The sequence below is a fragment of the Zerene cesonia genome, chromosome 6, assembly GCF_012273895.1.
Source record: "Zerene cesonia ecotype Mississippi chromosome 6, Zerene_cesonia_1.1, whole genome shotgun sequence".
Lineage (NCBI taxonomy): Eukaryota > Metazoa > Arthropoda > Insecta > Lepidoptera > Pieridae > Zerene > Zerene cesonia.
Window position 1 is genome coordinate 4,709,965 of NC_052107.1, and position 25,732 is coordinate 4,735,696.

The following is a 25,732-nucleotide window of genomic DNA, read 5'->3' on the forward strand; positions in this document are numbered from 1 at the left end:
TGAAATTTGGTATAAAGGATATGGGCTGACATTTTTAATAAAATACTTTTTATCTCGATTAAATGCATCTTTGGGATAAAACAGGAATCTTGATATCCGGGTGGAGCCGGGAAGAGCGTCTAGTTTTAAAATTAATTTAATGTCTCAATTGTTTTTACAATAGCGCATCTTACATTATTCGGACGGAACTATTGGCTACATAGATAAATTATGATAATTTTTATGAAGGACATTCTTTAATTTAGGTATTATAAGATACAGTCTTTATGAATGACATACATATAACAGTTCTATGAATACTCGAATTGAAATTACTTTCTTAGATGTCGACGTGAAATTGAAAATTTCGTATTTTTATTTAAGCGTTTTGATTAAAAAGGTTAAAAAGAAATTTAGGTCGCCAGTTCTATTTTCTATATTTGTAACTGATTCTGAGATCATTATTTGTAATATAATAAATATGCACAACAGTTTGGACGTATATATTCTTTAATGGTTTCTTTTTAGCCATATTAGACTAATTATGTAGACTTTAATCGTTACTTTGTTTTAATTTTTCGTTACAATCCTTAAAAATTAATATTTTCCATTTGTTTCAGAAAATTCATTCTTTTTTCCTCATACTGGATGAATAGTGTGACCTTTAAATGTTACTTTGTCATCATTTTTTAATACAATTGTTACAAATGAATATGTATGATTTTATTTGCATAACTCACAGCCACAAATTCATAATATACATTGATAAGCATAATTTGATGGTTCCCCGAGATTTATTGTAGGATACGGTTTATAGCTTGACTTATTATTGTTTCAATACAATGATTTCATTTCCTTTTGTTATTCACAGAGATGGGGTGACTCTGGTCTATCGTTCAAATGTTGCTATAAGAAACTTTCAGTAACATGGCAAAGGATCAAAGTTGTTAGATCCTCGGGCCCATTATTATGGAAGACTAGAGTTTTTTATTGTAAGCCTGTCATTTTCATTGATCCAGTATCGAAAATTCCTTTGTGTGAAGCCCTTTGTGCCATTCCTAAATGAACATTCAGGAATGGCAAAACTCACGGACTAATTTCACAACGGGTCGCATTATCAACGCCGAACTGTACCGTAGAAAGGAAAAAAATGAGAAACCTGGGTATGGAGAGTTCAGAAACAAAAGGTTTTTTTAGTTACCGAACTGTATTTTTTGTTATAAAATGGAATTACGTATGAACGATTAATATAAATATAGTTGTGTTCAAGCCTTGGTAAATGATCAAATGTGATACATAATGATGACGTGATGAAGTTAAAGGACATTTTGTTCGGGCTTTTGACCCGTATTCTTAGAGATGTTATTGACTTTAGGTAAGCATATTCGTTCAACATTGATTATTGAAACGGAGATTAAGTCTACACGTTCATTTTTATACTTATGGATAAATATCAATTAGCAGTTCATTTTAAATTTACCGGTGCATTAGATCTAGGTGACTGGCTCATGCTAACGCAAAGAAACGTTATGTTACTCACTATTCAGTAATAAATATAAATTTTTACATCGCCTAGGAAATAAATACTTATAAATTGAATGAATAGTGACGGTATGTTCTACGATATAATCCACATTTGTTTTCTCTACGCAGCCTTTCATGAACCGGGTCAAATATTCCCACATAATATGTTATTAAAGGGTTTCATTAACAGCGGAACGTAGTAACTATTAATTTTAAATATTGAAACAATAATTGTTTAGACACATTTTTTCCTAGTCGGCTTCATTAGAACGGTCAAGCAAAATACCAGATATTAAGCCAATGTGTGAACGAAATTAGGATCTTATAAAATGTTGTCGGCTTTTGAAGGTGGAAATCTGGTTCTAGAATTGTAAAGTAAATTAAAATAGTAACGTGATTGTTATGTTCAGGCGCAAGCACTTACGGGAGATGGCGGCCAATGAGACCGTGCGCAATGGGGCGGCGCTGTTAGACCCAAGTTCGCCTCCTACCTCTCTGATCATTACGATGCCGGTGTGGGTACACAACTCCTGGGTCTGCCTCTTCGGAGCCATGCTCGCCATATCCATTGGAGGGAACGCTATTGTCATATGGATTGTTGCAGGTAAACTTTAATATTGTTTTTAAAACGGTGTAATTCAAATCAATTTCCTAGGAGTTCTTGCAATATTTAAACTAAATTTTAAATTAATAAGGTATATAATGGGTATACGTATATGATTTTAAGAGTTATTCTTTATTCCTACATTCTTATATCGTATATTGGGTGAACATTTCTCACATTTGCATTGCACACAATAAATTTTCAAAATTTAAAGTCATTCATATATTATCAAATCACATTAAAATTTATTCTCAACTCCCGACAATAAATAATGCGTAACGTGGAAATTTTCGAGAAAAGACTTAGAAGAATCAATGTGCATAATAAATATCATTCCTGGTGACCATTTTCCTGACATCCATAATTAAAATAATTTCACTTCTTCTTTTCCACAATTATGTTTTAGGTCATTAAACCCCAATTCAGTAAAATATTTGAACATAATTTGCAATCTAAAACTGAGTTACAGCTTCAAATTAAATAATGAATTCTGCCAGTCTTACAGTTAACCACAAGACAAACATGTCAAAAATAATTTTGAAATTTATTTAGGCATAAAATTTAACATTCTAAATTAGTGCATTGAAATGTTAGATTAGCTTGCGTTTCTCAGAGGACGCAGTTTTATTTGATAGATGTCTTGGGGAAGAGGGTTAGTGAGAGCTTGACTCCAAGTTCGTGGGGTCGCCAGTCGCCACTCCTGTATAGTAGTCACCATATTGAAAAAACGGTTTTACGCCTTATCTACAAACTAACAATTCTACTATCAAAATTCTAGAAAAGTTAATCTTCCACTAAGCCCCCCAAAACTTCCATTAAATAAAATTACATTCTCTGAGAAGCGCAACCCTCAGCGTAAATTTTCAATGGACTACACTTGAATGAATTCTCATTAATTTTATTGATATTGTCAAATGTTTGTAACCTTTCGGAATTGAAAGGTTATTTATACATACTACTTCAATCCGAGTGAAATTAAATTCCCTTTACAGAAAATGAAAAGTTCAACCTTTGTTTACACTTAATAATAAATAAATTAATAAATTATTAATCAAGGTTATTTGCTTTTTTGTACAAACTATGAAATAACAATTCAATTTCTCTATGATAATTTTCAAACACAAATAATTAAACACAAATTGTATTATTTACACAAAGGATTGCCACTCAAGAATGTTAGTTCACGGAATTTTCGGAGACATTGAGAAAGTGGTCTACTTAATTGACGTTATTTTCTTTTTGATCTTTTAAAATAACAGACTAAATAACATCGCCAAAGCTGTGTACAATAGTCGTCCAAATACTTTTTGAATGATAAATAAAAAATTTAAAAATTCATGCCAATATATTTTAGTATTAATCTAATTTATAATATTGAAGTATTTTTTATTGGTGTTACTTAATATAAAGGTCAAAAGCGCCTTGTCTAAATAGAACTGTGGAAAGTTAGTGAAACAAAGGATTTAGAGAGCGAGTGAGTATTAACTAAACAGTTATTATTAGAAATTCAAACGTCACGAAAATAGTACCTCATGTTGCAAAGAGAAAATATAACACTAGAGTGGGTTTTAAAAGTTTTAAGAGTAACAGTCGACTAATATATTTTTCTTTACAATTCCGAATATTTCCATGGAAATGTCGATAGATATACCTTGTTTTTTTTTTCTATTTTTTATTGGTCTATAGGTACACTAGACACAAATTCATGCCGTAAAATCGCTACGTATCCACGTGAAAGAAGGCTTTGGGCTTCTTTCAAATAAAGAAATCAACTTTCGCATTTATAATATTAGTAAAGATACGTATTCTAAATCGCTATATAATTGAGTTGTTTATCACTAGAGCTTTTGACTTCCGTAAATTGCCAAAAGTAATTGTTCCCAAGTTTCCAAGAGAGTCCTTAAACTGACCGAAGTAGTCCGAAGTAGATCTTGAAGTGATTAATTTGATAAACTGATTCTGAATTGCCGTTATATAATTGTGTTTGTAGTTGATTTCTATGCATAGGTATTAAAAATTATTGATTTCAAAAGATTTATAAAAATTAACATACCTGATTGAAAGTTTGATTAAATTGCAACAACATGTACAATAATTATTGATGAAAATATAACTTGCAAACAGAAGATAGTGCATATTTTATCACATACGCTTTTTTATTTTTAGAATAAAAATAACTTAGTACAAAAGCTCCACTTTCATTCACTTCTTAAATTAAATGAATTTTTAGTTTTATAGCATTCAAATCAAAGTAGGATAGCCTACTAATATTATAAATGCGAATGTTTGTAAGGATGTGTGTGTGTGTTTGTTGCTCTTTCACGCAAAAGCTACTGAACCTATTGCAATGAAATTTGGTACGTAGATAGCTGGACACCTGGAATAACATATAGGCAACTATTTTCTCCCGACATTCCTACGGGATACGGACTTGCGCGGGTGAAACCGCGGGGCGCAGCTAGTGCTTTATAAATGAGAAATTTGTAAAGAATAGAAAGAATAAGATAGGCCAAAAGGGCGATCGGGTTTGAATCCCACCGAGTAATCGATTTTTTTCTATTCTTTTCTAACTTACTATTTAGCATAGAATCTAGAAAATTTCCGCATTAGACAATAGCGTTGTGGTAACATATTATGCCTGACCTAGTTAATGTATCAACTATCATATTTGTAAGTAAGAAGTATTCATGTAAAATGTACAAAGGCCTGTTTGTTTCAGCTCACCGGCGAATGCGCACCGTAACCAATTACTTCTTGGTGAATTTATCGTTCGCTGATTTGATGATGTCATCTTTGAATTGCCTCTTCAACTTTATATACATGTTACACAGGTATATGTTTCATATGATTTTTATAATATTTATATTTAGTAAGCTTGTGGACATTTTGCAATGTCGCGTGGAACCGGTCCCTATCCTACTATTATTATCAACGCGAAGGTTTGTAAGTATGGAAATGGATGTTACTCTTTCACGCAAAAACAGCTTATAATATATAATATCTGTATCAAATTTGGTACAGAGTTAGATTATATTCTGGATTACAGGCATTATCACATAGGCATACTTTTACTCAGATACCACGCGAATGACGCCGCGGGTTACAGCTTGCATAGTATATTTCTAACCCACGTTTTGTGACAAAAAAAAAGCCATTCCCGAGCCCTTTTCTACTTTTGTATAAAATTTCATCGAAATTGTTCAGTAGCTTACATCCACAGACGGCGTGATTTTCACATATAGTATATTAGTAACAATTGTAGAAGCCACTAAATAATTTATCGGTAGCGGACTTTGCTAGCTAGCTCCCTGGGGATCTTATTCACAAAGTCTTATCCTAGTTGGAGGGTTTCGAAGGGTAGTATTTGAAATTGCATGCAATATATTGACTTTAACTGACTTGCAAAAACGAAAAGGAGGGCTTCTTTGATCGCTTGTAGGTATTTTTGTGTATGTTAGACCATATTTTCGGCAATTGTGAAAGCTTTTACTCTGTAGGTGGTCCCGTTTTCATCAAGTCAGGATTTGATGATGGAGTTAGGAACCCAAGAAAAAATCCAACTAATTCACAGTGAAATAAGATGTTACATATAAATTTTGAAATATGTATTTTCCGCTGTCCGATTAAGCTGAAATTTTACAAACGTATATTGCTTAAATAAACACAATACTATGGTATTGTTGAACTGATCTAATGATGGAGTCAAGAGATGGGAAATGAAATTCCTAAAAGGCGAAGAGCAAAGACAGTATGTTATATAAATGGATAAAACAATAACATAGCTTTGTTTTATACGAAGTCCATCGTAACATTGCGAACGCTTCGTGTAAAGTGAGTAAAAAACATTGAGAATAATGTTCAGATAGCGTACTATAGGATCAAATTGTATGCGGAATGTTGTGTGGTGTGAGCGGAGAAAGATCACGATCTGGTGACTAATTCTCAATAAACATCTATCTGCCTCAATTAGGATTCTTTTCAAAAGGTTTGTCCTTGAAAGCTTCGGTGCGGGCTGATTATACTGCAGATTCCTCTAAGGTATTTTAAGTGTTTTTTAGGTTACTCAAAAATAAATGTAATCAAGATAAAATGGCCTGTGGCGGCTGCCAAAGCCTACCTGCGTTTATTGAAAAACCTACATATAAAACTAACACTTACTGCTGTCACGAGTATCACTTCTAGGAATTTTATATCGTTTATATTTTCCGTAAACACATTGCAGTGGGTGTAAATTTTAATTAAAATATATAACTTTTTACGATTGGATGTTAAGGTGAGCAAAAACAATCTACAAGGAATTTTACAATTTTTATAATACCAATATAGTTAACATAAATAGTAAATTGACCTTAAATCTGTCGGACAATGGAGTATTTTGTCCGCACAATTTGTATTCTTAATAAGCAACAGTTCTTTATATTGTAAAGTTATAGAACACTATTCTACATTGTACATTTATTACAAAAATTGATAAAATTTAAACTATAACTATTGTTACTGAAAAGTTCCTAACATTAATTCTTACTATATCAAATGGGTATAAATTAAAAATATTGCGATATTAGTCTTAAAATTTTCTATGTAGCATATTGATCTAGGGTACCCTGTATGAAAATCGTTCCTTCCATTGAATACGGTTTAAAAATACAATTTGCATGTATGCATAATATATCAATGTATAATATATGGGATTTTAAAACATACGTGGTATACACAGGTTCACTTAATGAAACAATATCAATCTACGTTCAATTCGTGACGAGAATTGAATACATAAACATTTGATTCGTTTTATTTTAATACTTTAACATTTATTCTGACCTCCCTTTTGCGTACCATCACAAATGTTTCGTGCCAAAAATAGAGAAACAACAGTTATTTACGATTTATTTTGAAGTATTATAAAATTTAAAATCTATAAATGTACGTCATGTAAATTTAAAATCTATAAATGACGTAGGAATACACGACAAAGAACGGTGGGTAGGGAATCTGTTCTGTAGGCGCTCTAGAGAAACCTTATTGCCAATCGTTATTATTGTAACGTTATTTTTATTCAAATTTCTTCTCAATTTTTCAACAAAAATACGAAACCTATATATGTGTATTGTTTTTACATCGCGGAAAATATAACAAGGAGGAATGATTTAAAACCTTTAAGCTTATGGCAATACCCTCGTGCAAAGCTGGATTTATAGCAGAACGCCATTACAATAAATAATAATCACGTTCCATATAACAGCAGTCGAAAATTTGTTCGTACGTCCCTAAAAATAAGTAAATCCGTCAGTTATATAATATATAATAACTTAGTAAGATAAAAAGCATTAAATTTGTTCTAAACTGACCGACTTCAACCAGTGTTATGCATGCATAGCATGCTAAAACTGTGGCGAGTTTTAAATTTAATAGGGAATTTGCGTGTGCTTAAATGTCTTGTTATCTTCTTGGAATTTTGCGCTCAATCTAATATATAAAATTCTCGTGTCACAGTTTTCGTTGCTCCTCCAAAACGGCTTGACCGATTTTGATGAATTTTTTTGTGCTTATCCGGTATCTATGAGAATCGGCCAACATCTATTTTTCATACCCCTAAATGATAAGAGTAAGGCAGAACAGCGTTTGCCGGGTGCAGCTAGTAAATTAATAATAAAAAATTAATGCTCATAACATTTTAAAAGCAAAACCAATTTGGATCCAATAGGCTTTTCATTGACATAACAATGTATTCAATTTAGCAAATCGATTCTGAAGTCACCGGGGATTCGCTTTACGTTGTGATTCTATCAGATAAATTTAAATACTTGGAATATATCTATTGTGGCCATTTGGCCAGCTCGCATCGGGGAAGGTACAACACACTGACAGAAGATCGGTGTAAAATATGTAGTCGGTAGGGGTAGCCGGAGGCCCGTATCCTTTTCCTCACCCTTTCTAATCTCTTCCCGGATAACTCATTTGCAGAGGCCCTACCATTACAAATGTTCATGGGCGGTGGTGATCACTTATCAGGTGAACTACCAACTCGCCCAACTTGCCCGCTCGAAAATAAAAAAACATTGCGAATGAAATAGTTTGTATTCCAGTGAAAGTGTAATATTATCAGGAAATGACCTGCTTGCTGAAGAAAGAAACGGGTATAAAAGGTGTGGTAATGGTGAATTGGATAGTGATAACCAAGGGTGATCAATATGAAACCCTCGTTTCTCAAGAATACTGTAGGCATATATTTCATACTGATGAAATTGTAATGGCAAAATTATCTCTTCAAATATGGATAATCTATTAAATTTTGTAGTCAAAACTACCACCGTCTAGACTCTAGATAAATAATTTTCCGACAAGAATGATTTTATTATATGTTTCGCATCAATTCAGAATACATAGAGTGTAATATTTGTTTTTGCATTAGCATTAGGGATAGTACATTAAACTAATATTAAATTTTATTAAGCTTGATTATTCCACGAATTTCCAATACGAAATGTTTTAAATAATTAATATTAAATGTCCTTGAGCTTATTTTTTAAAGTAAACCGTATTTTTTATGCCAAAAATTATATTAAGTTTAGTGGAAATAGTTGTGGTTTTGATTAAGATTAATGCCACAGGTTTTATTTGTAAGTAAATTGATATGTCGGCTTATGCAAACGAAAATTATACAATTTGCCTGCGACAAATATATCTATATAAATATACCTATATCTATATCTATCTTCGTTTCTATGAACGCGATAATCTCAGGAACTTTAAGACTGATTTCAAACTAATTTTCACCGTTGGATACATGCTCCTCGAGTGCAATAACCAATGGTTAAGCCATGTTGCATTTAGTTAATACTTAAATTAAACCTTGACTAAACTTTCTTAGTTAAATATTATGTTAGCTGTGGTTATACATAGCAAAAAAAAAGTAATAATAATAATTAGATACAAATGGAGATGCTTTGAATGGAGAAAAAACATTTTTTTTTATTTGTTGCAGTGACTGGGTGTTCGGGGTGCAATATTGCAAATTAAGTAACTTCATCGCGAACGTGACAGTGGCTGCGAGCGTGTTCACCCTGACGGGGATATCGTTTGACAGGTAAGCTATATATATTATAACGCTGAAGACGTCGTTCGTTTGGTAGAATGCGCTAATCTCAGGTACTCTTTCGATTTGAAGAATGATTTCAGTGTTAGATTACGATTTTTACGAGTGTTAGATTAGGCTTAAGACCAGATATTACGTGAAACCACGTGTCACAGCTAGTCACAGTATAAAAAGAAGTACGTACGTATAAGTAGAAATACTTTTATGAAATATGCATTATATTAATATAATCATAAGTATTCACGCGGGGATATTTGTCGTTGTACGAAATTTCTATATATATATATATTTTTTAGTTTTTTAAACAGGTAAATACCATTTGATTAATAAAAGGCACATGTGTTGAGAACCTTTGGTATTTTGAAATAAAAAAATATGTTTATTGATACCAGATTACTCTTGTTTATAGAGCAAATATAAAAATATATTTAGAATAAAAGAAATAAAAATTCTCGCTTTAACGATACAATCAACTAATTTAATCCGGGGATCCTAATCAGGATAATATGATAAACTCACTCACAGATCCTTTATGAGTATTTTGGATTAAACCCGTCCGTTTAAAGTCATAACCAAATCAGAGGGTCAAACTTGAGTCTAAAGGAATCAGTTAAACACATACAGGTGAAGCTAATAAATGCGTGGACACTTCAAAGAAATATACGTAAATAATTGGTTGCAATTTATATTTCGCAGTTAAAGGTGATACAAGCTTCAATTAATATATCAAAGTATTTATTGATACCACAATAAATTACAATTTAAGTACCTACTGAGAAGCATTTCATTCCTCTTCATATAACATACCTAAATGAAAAAGTTTGTGTGGACGGATGTTAATTTCTCAATCAAATTATAACGGCTAGATATAATATGCGATGCGATGATGAATTTATATACTCATACGTCATTTTACGAAAAGTCTAGATGACTACGAAATTTGGCACACTTAAAAAGAGAAAAAGTGCTGAAGGCTGATATTAAAAAGCATAAAAATACATTGAATCATAAAAAATACCTATTCTAAACACGACCACGCATTTCCACACATCTAAATATTATATTCAATTGAATTCGTAAGTTAAAGTTGTTTGTCATCGAGACAATTTCATGTAGATTTTGTCTTTAAATGCTTAGTTAAAATTTGTGACATTATATACATTTCATTTCAAAACACCCTATCTACCCTGTCCTAAGAATATAGATGCTATTTAACAACAATTATTTGCACCCACCATGATTTTCCTCTACAGAGGACGTCACCGAGGTGTTATAAGTTTAGGACGACTTTTGCACATATTTTCCATACATAGGGGCAAACTGACATATTAGTACATTGCACCATTGCTTGCACGCATGTGTGTGACCTGACCTTTTCAATTAATTTTCAATTAATATAGTTTAATTTCGAAGTTAGCGTTAGTCAGTGTATTAGGCCATCAAGCGACCTATCAGCTCCTTTGCCAGTTGATATATAAAGAGGAACGGAAATAGTGGGTTTGGTTTATTTATTTATTTCTTTTATATAGTACCTCCTAATATGGTATTTTTTATTAGGTACCAAGCGATCGTGCAGCCAATGAGGCCAAGAATGTCTAAGACGTGCTCTCTCATCATGATAATGGGAATCTGGGCGTGTGGAATGCTACTGGCCATCCCATGTCTATTGTATTCTACCACTAAGGAGTATAAGTAAGTATGTGTGCGGAATGCTAAGTGCAAAGCTCTTGCAGTTCTTCATATTTCTTCGCGATATGCTTGTTGCTATGGCAATGAAACATTGTAAAAGAATGACATGTACTGTTGCACACATATTAAAAATTGTAGCAAAAGTTAATTTGGATTATCAATTATTAAGAATCATTTAAATAGAACACTTGTTTTACTATAAAAATATTGAAAGGTATTGTTTAGTTTAATATTGCTGCGCTAGATGTGTACTATCTATCTAGCACACCAATATACTAGTAACTAAGTAAAGTTTCGCAAAAATTAACTGATAGTTTATTTATTTTTCAAGATTAATATATTAAGATATATCTTTAGTTAAGTTCATCTCGCCTTAACTTCATCATAATTTTTTTACGATCAATCAATCCTTTCCTTCTACTTTCCCCGAAAAGCGGGCAGCAGCCCAGAGGTAGGGCAAAATATGTTCATGAGCAGTCATAATCGCTTACCAAGCAAAATATCTGATTAACTAGAGAGAGGAGATAAAAGCCAAAATGTATACTTTATTGAAATTGGTCGTAGTCCGATTTCATTTTAGGTTAAAACATTTACTTCTCAAAGAGGTTACAAATAGAATCACTTACAGATAAATCCAATTGACAATGATGTTAACTTGCTTAAGCGATGTACCCTACGTACGACGGGGAAAAGAAATATTAAAAAAATAAAGGGTAGTGAATCTGTACACAAAGGAAAAGATAAATGGTATGCAAAATGTAAGATAAAAAGCATTTATTACCTACTACAGATAGTGGGTTTATTTGTTTTATTTAATTTTTATTGTTTAATATATCGATGAATTGGAATTTCGTTCTATAAAAGCATCTAGATATAAAATACCATACCTAAATTGCCTTTAAATTAATTCCAACCTTCTTCAGCAACCTAGAGGTTTGATTTTTGCATTTTTTGAAACATTCGTTCAAACATTCGAATACAACTTTGGAAATTGATTTCGCTTCTTTTATATTTTAAGGCAATTTATTATACAGCTGAGCTTATTTATACAATATACTTTTTCTTCCGTGGCTTATCCTGGGACAATACAGGGCTACATTGTTAGCGCCAAGTCATATGAAATGAAAATTTTATTTAAGAATGAACTTTATTTGACCTGGTTCAATGTATGAGCAGAAAGAATATAACATATGCGTACTAAAATTACATATTCTTACAAGATTTCCGGCACGGCAGCACGCCTAGCAACGAGGTTAGTTAATTGAAAACTTTTTGATGTGGGCTTTCCAAGTGTCTCGGCACTAAACATAATAAAAAAGAGCTATTATGTTCTTAGCGTATTTTTTATACTATATTAGTATTTTACGAGAAAGAAACAAGATAATGCGCCCAAATTGCGTGACATATAATCTTTATTCTTCTTCTTTTTATAATTTTTAATATAATCCAAATAGTAATAAAATCAATTATATGTTTCAATGCAATCATATGTCAATAATAAATGTCAATATCAGCTAAGCATAAATCTTAAGAAAAAAAAGTATAGATAAAATTAATGATCTACGAAGACGATGACATGAGATACGAAGGTGTGTATTTCATTTCTGGATCATTTTTGGATAATTACCATGAATACTGCTACATTAAAAAGCAAAATAATAGTATGTTGAATTCGAACTGCGTCATTTATGAATATTCATTGTGCTTCCTCATTTTCGCGCCAACTGGAATTAGATATTTTTTAAAAATGACACTGATTCCACAGAGTTTATGGTCTGTGGAGAGAAAAAAAATAAGGCTTCCATTCTTTAATCGCTTGGTATTTTTCGTATCAGTCGAATGTTTGTTTACTGAGCTATTGATAGATACAACAAAACCTCCTCTGTTTGCTACAAAAATATATCTGCGAGTACAACGAGTGTTCGTATTCGTACGACAAAGGCGATCAAAGCAATGTAGGAAAAAATTGGAAAAAAAACCTTTTCGAAAGCAAAACAATTTCTTGGTAAATGAATCGATAGATCCTAGAACCAGATTATAGATTTGATATAATTTCTAGTGCGTCTCTTACGTACTAGCAATTATTTGTTAAATGTTGTATAATCAATACATATTAAGCGTTACACAAATAATACAGAAACATTTGTGTTAAGGATGAGGAAATTTTGCTATTAAAAAATGTTTCAATAAGGAGAACGACAGAATTATGGCTTTGTTGATAAATACAACAAAGCCTTCTTTGTTTTGTGACAAAAATATATCTGGGCATCCCCGCCGTACGACAAGGGCAAAGCAATATAAAACTTCCCAATTAGTTAACAGAACCAACGTGGACATTATCCAACTCCAAAAATAGTTTCGTAGAATGTTAGCTGTGGGGAGTAGCTAGGCTATATTTTTGTGAATGAGGTGTCAAAACATTAGTGTATCAAAATAAGATTCATATTCTCATGTGGTGGTTAACATTCTTAACCAAAAATGGGCCTATTTGCAAAACCATAAATAAATAAAGAATCATAAGTTGGTTAATTTAAAATTTGATAAGCATATGTAATATACATATTAGTTCTTGCAATTTAATTAAAATACTACTACAAAATATTTACTCTTAATTATTTAAGTTATGAACTGACCAATTTGCGACTAGGCGTACCTGTAAATTTTAAAGGCATAAATAAAATTTAACAATATAAATGGCAGGAATACTTTTTATTTCATGTAGACTTTAAAATTACAAAAGTACAGCATTTTAATTAATTAGATTGGATATCGAAACCCGCTAAAGCTGCAGTTACAACACTAATAAGGCACTCGAGAGTTTCACTGGTCGTAAGAAATTGGAGAACTAGCAAAGTTAAAAAGCCTAACTTCCTAACTAGTTAGGGGCCGTTTAGCAGTATTGTTCAAATCGTGCTTTCTTGGGGTTTTTAATAGATAATTCGAAACCCATTCATACAAGTTTAAAAACTTTATGTATAGATAGAATGCGATTTTGTACATTTTAATATATATTAGTATTACAAAAAAATACAGTAGAGAATACTATTACAGTTTAGTTAGAATCAGGAAATAACTCAAAATCCAGAGCTGTTTACTATTAATGATAAGATTAATTATAAACACCGCGTTAAGAAAGGATTGCAACCGAGTCTTCGAATTAAATTTTAACGTAGGTAAATAGTAAAACGAAAGCGAAAGTCGATGTATAAACGGACTCTATAAAAAAATAATGAAAATAACGCTTTCTACTTTTATACATTATTTATATAACCCAGTCAACAGTCATGACAGACAAGAGAAATGAAAAAGTATTGAAAGATCCCGTTAGCAAACTACAATCATTGCTTATAGCCGACTTCTAAAAACGTAAATGATAAGTGTTCTGTGTTCTTCTGTGTGTATTTTTAAGTTTATGTTATACTTTTTTAAAATTCAAAAACATCCTTTTTAATGAAAACGTTTTTGAAACTTTGAATACTTCTCTTTTTAAGTTAACTATTACCATTTCTTAAGTAAACTACATTTTACGCACTTTGTGCAAGACATGAATAATTTTCTATACTTCCATTATAAACTTCAATAATGACTCTCCCTTCATCAAAATCAAATGGCAAAACCTATTTTTCCAGTGGATATGGTTCTTCAAAGTTTTCCCGCTTTTTGGAGTACATTTGCCGACTGCATGGTAGTGCGTTTTGGTACCTGGTCCTGTTAAAGTATTTAATGGCCATCAGAACCAGTTTATACATATTTTCCACTCGCAATTAAATACTAGAATCAATCCTATGCTATTGCTTTAGTTTCTATTGCACTGAAATGGATGTATGTTATGTTATATCTGTATGTATGTTATAATTATGTACTCTGTCAATGATTGCAAAACAGAAAAAGACAACTATAACAAGCATGTTTAAAGTATGCTTTCATCATATATTTTATATGGTGTTACTGGAGTTTGAGGAATTACACGAGCTCCAATGGTGTAGCTAATATGATCTTCACATTTGATTTATTTTCCTATATCTTGCACATGTTGAGCCAAAACTAATATTTTCCCCATTACTTGTTGTTTGTGGTAGGAAAGCGATATCGTCTTATGCTCGGAATCCTGTTTTGAAATAAATTTGTCGATGTTTAAATATAATATACAAAAAGCGAATTATAAACGAGTCATAGATTAAAATCCTGAATCTGATATTTATTGACAGTGTAATTTTATATGGAAAGTAAAAAAAATATACGTTGTTATTGTTCTAAGCTATGAGATTGAGAATATAAGATTAATTTACAATTTGTTTATTTACTAATTCTTTTTACGTATCGTCAGCCATCCATTTGACAAAATTCCGCGTAATTAGATCTGGTAGTTGGCGTTTTCGTCGCGCACCCTGCGAATTGGACAAATAATAACCGTCTGCTTTTGTATTTCTTTAAAAACAATTTAATGCTTTTAATTAACGAAAAACAATTTAATGCTATTAATTAACAAGAGTTGGCATTTTGTCGAACAGGAGCTTTCGTCCAAAAAAGATAATTAAGTTTTCGGGATTTTTGTTCAATTGGAAGCTCTTAAATACCAAGTAAATTGTCATCGCATTCAATCGTAATAGCATATTGGTAATTAATGACCCATTGGTAAAAAGATTATACTGTTTGTATCGGTGAGACGGTTTCTCTCTGGAACAACTGTGTGTATAATGATAAATGTCATCTCCTCAAACTTATTTCTACTTGCCCTGTTTGGCAGATTATGCCTAAACCCTAACCCCCGGGATCTTCTTGCCGTAGTAACAGAAATTAGTTTTCAAATAAAATTGAGTTTTTGACTGTACTTGTTTTTTCTATGTGTGCATGGTACAATTAAGAGTTTAAAAAATATATAAGTTATCACATGTTAGAAATAGAGAATTCATAACGATAAGGATAAATTATGAACATGCTTGATCACGGTGTCAAAACTAAAGTGTAAATCGCCTTTATTTAAAGCAACACGTCACAACACGTGTTAACGGTTACAGCGCAATATCCAAATTTATCTTTTACATATAGTAAAATTCTATCACCGAAAAGCATTCTGCTATCAACTCTTGACCAGTTTACCTCTAAGAAGGCCTGAGTCTCTGCAATGGGAACAAATAAAAGCTAATGGTGATGATATAAGAAACTAGAACGGTTATAAATCAAACAAACGTATTGCTCTTATAATATTTCATAGAATATAACACTGGATATTTCGAAACAAAATAAATGTTTATCAAGTGCTTGTAATTTTAAAGGAGGATTTATTCTGATCCTTTTGCTATCCAGAGATCGTGAAGAGCTTCGTTTTATAATATTGCTATTTAGGATAATAAACCAGTTATTCAATTCTAGTCGACAGTACCCTATTGATTTATATAAAGTGATACCTTGTGTTTCTGGTAAAATTCAGACTAAAAACAGAGACCGTATTTTTTCATTTTTTGTAATCGCAACCACTGCGAATCCTCCCTATAAAATATATATTAAGGACTCAATTCAACGACGTCATAACCTTATTTCGTCGTTGGTTTACACATTATATTTCTATTTATTTTATGATTCAATCCTATTGGTTTAAAGTGTTAGTATTGTTGAATCAAAAAGTTAATAAGTAGTAATATTAAGTAGTAGTAAGAATTCCAATGATTTTAAGAAATTTGTAATGCGGCGTTATAGAAACCCACTCTTCCTCCACATACTAAGATGTCGCCTCTGTAATCGAATTTCCTTTACTCTTTTGGTTATATGCTCTCTACCCCATCTAGACTAACGTTGTTGTCATTTTCAAATTATGTTACGTTTTCAGATCAAAAGGAAAACTCAAAACAGCTTGCCTACTTTCATGGCCGGATGGGTTGCCAGATGTCTCATACCTGGATTTTATGTAAGTGTTTACAGTTACAGAAAATAAAACAGCAAACTATAGAGCTTTTTTCATGATATGTATGTGTCAAGACAATTTATTTTATAGAATTTAATGCTCATTCGGTAATATTTGATAAATAATTATAAATTATGTGACATGATGCGATATTTCTTTTGGTTGGCTGAAATTTGTGTTTCCCCGCACAGGTATACATGTATGGGAACATGCCAACCATCTATAATTGTATATAAGGTGCCGATATAAGCAAAGTATATAGGAGATAAATTGGCATTAAAAAGTACTTTTTTTTAATAATTTTATAAAAAATGTTTAAATTTTATACAATCAATGTGAGAATTTAACATCATGTGTCACGAAATATACACGAATAACCAATGAAAAGCAAAAAATATTTTTTCTTACTTCTTTTCCATTGACGTATGATCGTGTGATATTGATAGTACATGGCGGGGAGCATCGAGCGCTTTTCTCAAGATGGTATCTCCCACAGGTACCAAGTGCTTTTCTTTATCGTGACGTACGCAGTCCCAATGCTGGGAATGACGTACTTCTATTCAGCCATGGGAAAAGTGCTGTGGGGTTCCCGGTCTATTGGGGAACTGACACAACGTCAGTTGGATTCTATACGCTCAAAACGAAAGGTACGTTCCGAATACGCACTATATATATTTTCATTGGCGTTGGTGATCACTTACGATCAAGCGAACCATCAGCTCAGTTGCCTGCTATTACATAAAAATAACATTCTTACAAAACCTTACTAAACTAATTTTTTTCTCTCTATAATATTAGTTTAGTTTGATGCGATTTCATTATATAATAAATAATATATATAATTATATAATAAATAATATACACAATAAAAATAAAATACATACTACGAAAAATATTAATAACCTAAAATTTATTTAATTATTGAATAATACACTCAATTGTGTTATCGTTTTTCGATTTATTACCGTCCGTTACAAATTAACGTCTAATACATTTGAATCGCCATGCCGTGATTTCCCTTGTGCCGCGCTAGATAAGATTCAAAGTTTGAGTGGTTATGACACGCCACGATTTAACGGCATCATTTATTCTAATTTTACCTATAAATTATTTTATTAGTTCAGAGATAATAATTGATTGCTCATTTTATTTAGTAACAATTTATGGATGATTGAATAACGAATGCTGGTGTTATGTCAAACGATTTATAAATACTTACTATTACTAAGATTTTCGTGATATTAAAATTTTTTATGCTTATCCAAGTGGAGATAAATTCATTTATATCTGCCGTTCTTGAGCTATAAGTGATATAACTAATACGAATAATTCTTCTATGATTACTTCGATAACATTTACGCTTTGATAATATTGAGGATTTTGATATAATGAGGTTCAATTTGATTACTTGGAAAACGGGTTATGAAAATACGGGTTACATATTATGTTTAAGTAGTTTTAAGGGCTGTTATTTATGAATGTTAAAGGAAATTGCCCCTAATAGCGTACCTACTGGGCCTACGCAAGGTTAAAAAATCCAAACCTCAAGTCACAAATGCTGTATATAGTTCCTTGGGAGCAATTTGATTGGCAGTATAGAGAATATTTAAGTAACGCATATGTTGAAATATGCTCTATATTCCACGAGGGAACTGGTGACATTAATTCAATATTTAAGGAGGTAAAGTTGATGTGTGTAGGTATATCAACGCAAACAAAATATTATATAGGTACGGCAGGCAATTTCTGATGTGTGTGACAGTTCGAGTGAGTTGTGAGAGAGACAGAGTTGACAAGTTCATTATGAAAAATTGGGAATATTTATATGGGTTAAATAAGACCTCCAACAAAACTGCACACCCATCTAATTTGTAAGAGTACCAACTGTTGCTTAACCGCAATTTTTATTAGAATTACGCATGACTTACATTAAGTTCATAAGAATGTCAAAGGCTAATTTATAGGACTCATTCATTTGTTTCTTAAGTGAATTGAATCAAATTGAAGATGAATATTACAATTTACATGAAAAACATTATGATTTCTTGACGAGACGTTAACCTAATTCGCGAAAAATTTAACGTTCACAAATTGAATAAATTCACTGACATTGCTTATTATAAAGTGAAGTTGAAAGTTGATTGTTGTCATATTAATCTTAGAATCAATAATAACATAGACTAAGAATTTATATAACATTTAATTATGTTTCTTAACAGGTTGTGAAGATGTTTATTCTTGTGATAATTATCTTCGGGATTTGTTGGCTGCCATATCACACCTACTTCATCTATACACACTTCAACCCGTCGGTGTTGTATGTGAAATATATACAACACGTATATCTCGGGTTCTATTGGCTAGCAATGGCCAATGCGATGGTTAATCCTATAATCTATTATTGGATGAACGCTAAGTAAGTATATAGATTTAACAATTTCTACGTATAGCCTTTAATAAGACGATATTTGAGTGTTATTGATACTGAGTTAAGAAAATAATTCCACTAAAATTATAAGCACGTTAGTTTAGATGAATAGAAGTTTAAAGCTTGATCTTTTCATAGAAAAATAGTTGATTGGGTCGGGGTAAATTTAGTATACATAGAAATAAATAGATTTTGCTACACGGTTACTTCTTATAAATATTTTTATAGCTGTACATACAGGAATCATCATTACATAATAATATATACTTAGAGAACCAGGAGAGGGCAGTGTGTATTAAAAATCATATGACAATTATTAACCATAGCAACCCGAGAGATTATTCATAAAAATTGTAGGGGAAAGTTAAATTTTTAATGAATGATTATTACTTATTAGAACGCCTTTTAACTTCATTATAAGTTACGGGCTCGCTCGCTTCATTACACTTTTTGGATCGTCAACCAAAGTAATTTGTGTTAATTTATAATCCAGACAAGTTAGGCGGCTCAGCTATGTTAAACCTGACGGTTATTGTCAGTTATAATTTTATTTTTCAATACTGCTAAACACTACATCCGTACATAGTATAAAAAAGTCGCTTTTTCTGTCCCTATCTCCCTATGTATGCTTAAATCTTTTAAAACTACGCAACGGTTTTTGATGGGGTTTTTTTATGCATAGATTGATTAAAGAGGAAGGTTTATATGTATAATGACATTATTAAGCTACTCCGCGTCTGGCGCGTGCGATGCCGCGGGCAAAGGCTAGTCTTATAATAATAACAAGTTATATTAGTTATTTTGTTCACCTTTTTAGTAGTTATCGTAGAGGTAGTACCAATGGGTTCGATTCACAATGGTTAAAAAAAAGAATACCCTGCCATTAGAAAATGCGATCAGGTGGATTAATTATGAATCAGATCGATGTGGATCGTGTGTTTAATATATACCTCAGTCTTTAGTTTCCATAACAATCCACATATTCATTTAATTATTTTATTATTACGAGTCACCAATTTACTCATTGCATATAATACTACATGTATATAATATGACACAAACAATTCGTATATTTATTCGTATTTTCTGCTGCTCTTTGTCTACTTGCTAATTATTGAAATGAAGCATTTCGTTTCTCCTGTTATAATAAAACCAGAGACTATTGGTGCGATTTAATTAAAAACAGTCTGTGAAATAAAGCGTCATTGGAAAGTGAAGTTTTAATAAAATGAAAATTCGTGGTTTTACGAACACGAATTTGATATCAGTACCTTGTAAATATATCAGAAAGTTATAACCTTCAAGCCTTTTCAAAGTTTGCGTTTCAAATTTATAGCGGAGCCATCTTAATATTACGGCCCATAAACCCATTTTCCTTAAAGAAAGACAAGGGATATAATTTAGTATGACCTAATAAGTTTGATATTGTGTTATAAAAATGTTATGAAATATTTTATTATTGAATAATTTAATGTATAATATTATATCTGTTTATAGTCATATAAATTAACCAGCCAGATTTATGACTATTCGTATTTTATTCTAACGAAAAATAAAACATATTGACATAATTGAACAGTTTTTACAATTTATTTTATTTATTTATTAACTCTTTATTGCTCTTGAAACATCATACAAACCTTAATATATATACATTACAAACAAATGGCGGTCTTATCGCTATATAGCGATTTCTTCCAGACAACCAGACGTACAGAGAGAAATTAGATAGAGGAGAGGAGTAGGGCAGAGCATAAATATAATACGAAAGATAAAATATACATATATAGTACTATGAATAACGTCTATTATACATATTATAAACAATTAGATATATAAAAATAAATATAAGAAGGTTTGAAACACTATAGTTTATTAAGTAAAACGGGAAGAGTAGTAATAATTGTGTACCAGTACCTTAAACTTATTTAAGGACAATGTGACTGTTACAAATACATCATTGGTGAAAATGTGTTTTGCAGTCAAAAACGGATTAAGTTAAATTTGCTATTTAAATAGTTTATTAGTTTTGATTACAGAGTATCGTATATAACTCGGTTACAACGTTTAAAAGTTCAAAGTAACTACATGATACATGGGGTGCCCAAATAAGCAATTGCACTGCATTGTCCTATTACTACGTTTCTTAGTTCAAACTCATTTATAATCCTTTGATAAATATTTAAAATTGATCGAACTACAGTACATAATAATATTAATTAATGAGAAATTAGTGTTTGATGTTAGACGGTTACTAAGTTTATTCATCCATACTCGTGTAGCTAAAGAAAATCCATTATGGACGTAAGGCGCGCATTATGAGTGAAATAATAAGTGAACGAAAATAGTACCTAATCATTTTCCTAAGGAGTTATAGAAACATGGTAGGTTTTATTCAGTATTAGAATTTTAGGAGAAAATGATGTTATATTTTTACCTGTATTATGTACTAGACGCTCGTCCCGGCTTCGCCCGGATATCAAGGTACCTGTTTTATCCCAAGAGAGCATTTAATCGGGATAAAAAGTATCCTATCATCCAAGTCAGCTCATACCCTGTCTGTACACCAAATTTCATCAAAATCCGTTCACTAGTTACAGCGTGATTGGCGGACAAACATCCAAACAAACAAACTTTCACATTTGTAATATTAGTGTGATTTAGACTTATAATACTTTGTGTTCAGGTTCCGGTCATACTTCCGTACGGCGATATTCTGCAGGTGGCGTGACGCCTGCATCAGACGCAAGCCGGCGCTGCCAGAGTCTCCGCCAGAATGCGTCTCCCAGTCTGGCAGCAGATCCCGATCAGGTTTTTACTCGTTAACGTAATTATTATTTGGTTTCAATCGATTTAAAATAAAAATAGAGACAATTAGAACTTTTTAACTAGATTGTTATACTTATAGTGGACTCACAATTTCATCTGACCCTAATATCCCCTATGTACATCTTCAATTTCCTTAGAGATAGACATTGATCTGAAATATTTAGATAAATTTATGTATTTTAACCGATGTTCCCAAAAACCCAGAACTATTTTCCCAATTCGAGTGATTTTTTGACTCTCTTTCTTCTTCTTTTGAACTCGATAATTCCCTGGGTTTTCAGAAGTACTTGATTCTTTTTGAGTTTAATAGGAAATTGTTGTTATTTGTCCCATTTTAGAATCTTTTTAAACTCACAATTTTAAATCATCATTCCTTTTACATGTTTAAATTCTATTAAGTTTTTCCTACAGAATATTCAATTTACCACACCTCTTGCCTGTCATATCCTTGATGTTAAAGTTCAGTAATGGAAATTTTGAAAGACATATCTTTGAACCCAATTATATTATTTTGGTATTCAAGGTTAATCGCCTTTCATTGGTTTTAAATAGACGAGATATTTTTACACATAAACATTTTTTCTTTCATAATTTTTGTGTTATAACGAAAGTAATCAAGGCTCATAATTTCATCTGGAGAATGCTTGACCTTTATTTCTTATTTCGTAAGTATAGGCTGTTTGGGTTTTATTATAATTATAATGTTTATGACTATGGATTTGATATTCTCTTTCAAATACTTTATTATCATGATCACTTTTGGTCTTGTTGTTGATTTGCCGTTGTGTTTGTAAATTATGGGATTTGCTGAGTTTTATCTACAAATCTTAGAAGAGATATAGAAATTATGAATATTACTTATGGTAGTGCTATAGCTTGGAAGATTCACAATGCGGCATCTGGAACAAGCAGAATTAATTTAGAAAATTCGTATTTGTAGTCAGTTCATATTATATAAATATGAGTATAGAACATTTTACTCGCGACAAACAATTCAGGTATTATTAATTATGACTTACAAAGTTTACTTCATAATTAAATGGTATTCCTTAAAAGTAGAGTGAACATTCAAGGCTTAATTTATCGTGCAACCCGGCAAGTGTCGCCGATAAAGAAAATTCGTAGCAATTAAGAACTTTCGTTCGAAGGGAAAACTATTATGAATATACATAACTGTTATGAATGTAATATCGTTAATTTATCTATACTTACTAATAATATAAAGCTGAAGAGCTTGTGTATTTGTTTGTATGAACGCGCTGGTGTCAGGGACGTCTGGTCCGATTTGATAAATTATTTCAATGTTAGATAGTCTAATTTTGGGGTAGGATATATCTTTACGTGCGATGTGGGTGAAACTGTAAATAATTAAAAAAATATTTCGTGAAATATTTATATTTAAGCTACACTAAACATTTGAAAAAGTGGAATGAAAATAACAATTGCCTCATCATCATCAATCGTCATCATCAATCCTCATCATCATCTAAGTAATTTTAAAAGTAGAATTTGATCTACGCATTAGGAAAAGATTTAAAAAAGTTGGCAATTCCACGTTTAACCTTGCAGTAAGCAAAAATGTATCCAAGAAACGACAACTATTGACGTATTATGTAAAGAGGTTTACTAGCAATAACTTAATCGCTTTGACTACAGAATGCCGCAGTGATTTCAAACGAGTTGTGCAACATTTCACTGCAGTGACAAATAAATACCGTCTCTTACATTTGTTTGATTAAAATTCGTCGTTTCCACAATATTACACCAGAAGCCTCTACATTTAATCGAGTCCTTCAGTTAAAATAATTTAAACTTCGAATATATACAAGATTGCAATAAAAAGGTTTTTGTTTCCACGCAAAAACAACTAAACGGATTTGCTCTAAATTTCATTTATTTTATTTAGACATTGGACGAAGACAAGACAAATTAAATCTGTACCATACCATTTCTAATTTAATGCATTCTTTTTCGTTAGCTTTGTAAACTGTCAATAACAAACCGTTAAATTGTGAAGTAAAAGACAAAGTTCACAGCATTTGTCGTTACAGCGGCAACATAAACCAATATTCTGGTGTCAGACGGACAGACAGATAGGCAGACAGACAGACAGGGAAGTCTCAGGAATAGGCTCCCGTTTTACTCTTTCAGTACACTAAAAAAAATGGACGTGTTGTAATTGATCTCAAATTATTAATATGTATTTCCATTATTCAACTTCTTTGTTTATTTCCTAGGTCCATGCTTCAGCACAAACTGTGGCTTAACCGATCAATGTAATTGGTAATAAAAATTAGACGATTGTGAACTTTATCGTTTCATTCACAGATTTCACGGTATACTATGGACAGTTCATAAACTAACGAAGAATAATGCGTTAAATTGTCAATGGTTTGATACAGTTTACAATTTTCGGTCAGTTTGTAATATGGCGAGTTAATTTGTAAGCGATGACGTGCGTTATTTATTAGCAAAATTTTATTGAATAAGTTTTCAGTTTTCATATTAGTATAGATTTGTTGTTGGTTTACGAGAGGTCAGAAATTTGACTTACATCAAAGGCGACCTTCAATGAAACTGAAGCGATGAATGGTTATTTCGTGTAAGGGAACAAAATGGCAGTGATTATAAATAGAAATCTAAAAGCTTTTGTTTTATTTAAAGGTATTTTAAAGTTTTATTGTATCAGTACAAAGAAATTTAATATTAAGTATTATCATCAAACAATAAAAAGAGCCTTTTTTAGTTGGGTACTTTTTTTCTACCACATAAACTTTAACTAATATTATAAATTTGAAAGTAACTCTGTCTGTCTGCCTAAATCACTGAACCGATTTAGATGAAATTTGGTACAGAAATTATTTGAGATGCGAGAAGATAATAGATAGTTCATATCTTCCACCTACGGGGACGAAACTATGCTGAGAAGACCCCGGAACTATATATTATTATCTTTAACAACGCAGGCGAAACCACGGGTGAGAAAATACTTTGAGATATTTGTCTTATCAATGCATGCTACATACATTTTATTCGTGGGTTCCTACAGACAGTTAAATATTATATTAAATATGTTATTAAAAAATTAGTACTGATTGCTGTTCATAGCTATCTATATCTTAATGAAGATTACACATCTTGCATCAAAGATTTTATCTTTATATTCATTACATATTTTCTATTTTCAAAAATATATTTTAGAACTGTAGTTGCTTTTTATATCAATGTTACCGTAGTATGAATTGTAGTAGGTATGTAGTTAAAGAAAAATTGTCATGAACACTTTTCAATAGGTATGCTATTATAGGCGTGATATCTAATGTCTTTAAACGAGCAATTCTTGTATATATATATATAGTACCTGGATGACCGAGCTTTGCTCGGTTTAACTTCGTGAAGTTAGATTGTTTATAAGCGTTTTTTTCCAAGATCGTTTAGGCATTTTTAAGTGAACACGTGCATCAAGAAGACACAAAACAATATAAACAATTAGTCTAACCTCAAAGCAAACACTCATTGACTTCGTTACTTAACAACGCCATTTGCTGGAACTTTGCTGGAACAAAAAAATAGTACTATTATTCGCCAATAGATGTCAGGAATAAAAAATAGTATTAGTATTATTATTCGCCAATAGATGTCAGGAAGAGTCGCTAAGTTTAAGTCGATTAAACACGAATA

General features: G+C 31.5%; 1 protein-coding gene across 1 annotated transcript in view; it reads left to right on the plus strand.

The window, feature by feature from the left end:
- Window positions 1-1,919: 1,919 nt before the first annotated feature.
- The window catches only part of LOC119840466 (tachykinin-like peptides receptor 86C), a 29,413-nt gene continuing 5,600 nt past the window's right edge, over window positions 1,920-25,732 (plus strand). The window contains exons 1-8 of the mRNA XM_038367095.1: window positions 1,920-2,107; window positions 4,827-4,938; window positions 9,093-9,194; window positions 10,761-10,895; window positions 16,720-16,797; window positions 17,291-17,441; window positions 19,014-19,210; window positions 21,909-22,049. Of these exons, the coding sequence (XP_038223023.1) occupies window positions 1,933-2,107; window positions 4,827-4,938; window positions 9,093-9,194; window positions 10,761-10,895; window positions 16,720-16,797; window positions 17,291-17,441; window positions 19,014-19,210; window positions 21,909-22,049 (1,091 nt within the window). The 5' untranslated portion in view covers window positions 1,920-1,932. The remainder of the gene's footprint in view (window positions 2,108-4,826; window positions 4,939-9,092; window positions 9,195-10,760; window positions 10,896-16,719; window positions 16,798-17,290; window positions 17,442-19,013; window positions 19,211-21,908; window positions 22,050-25,732) is intronic.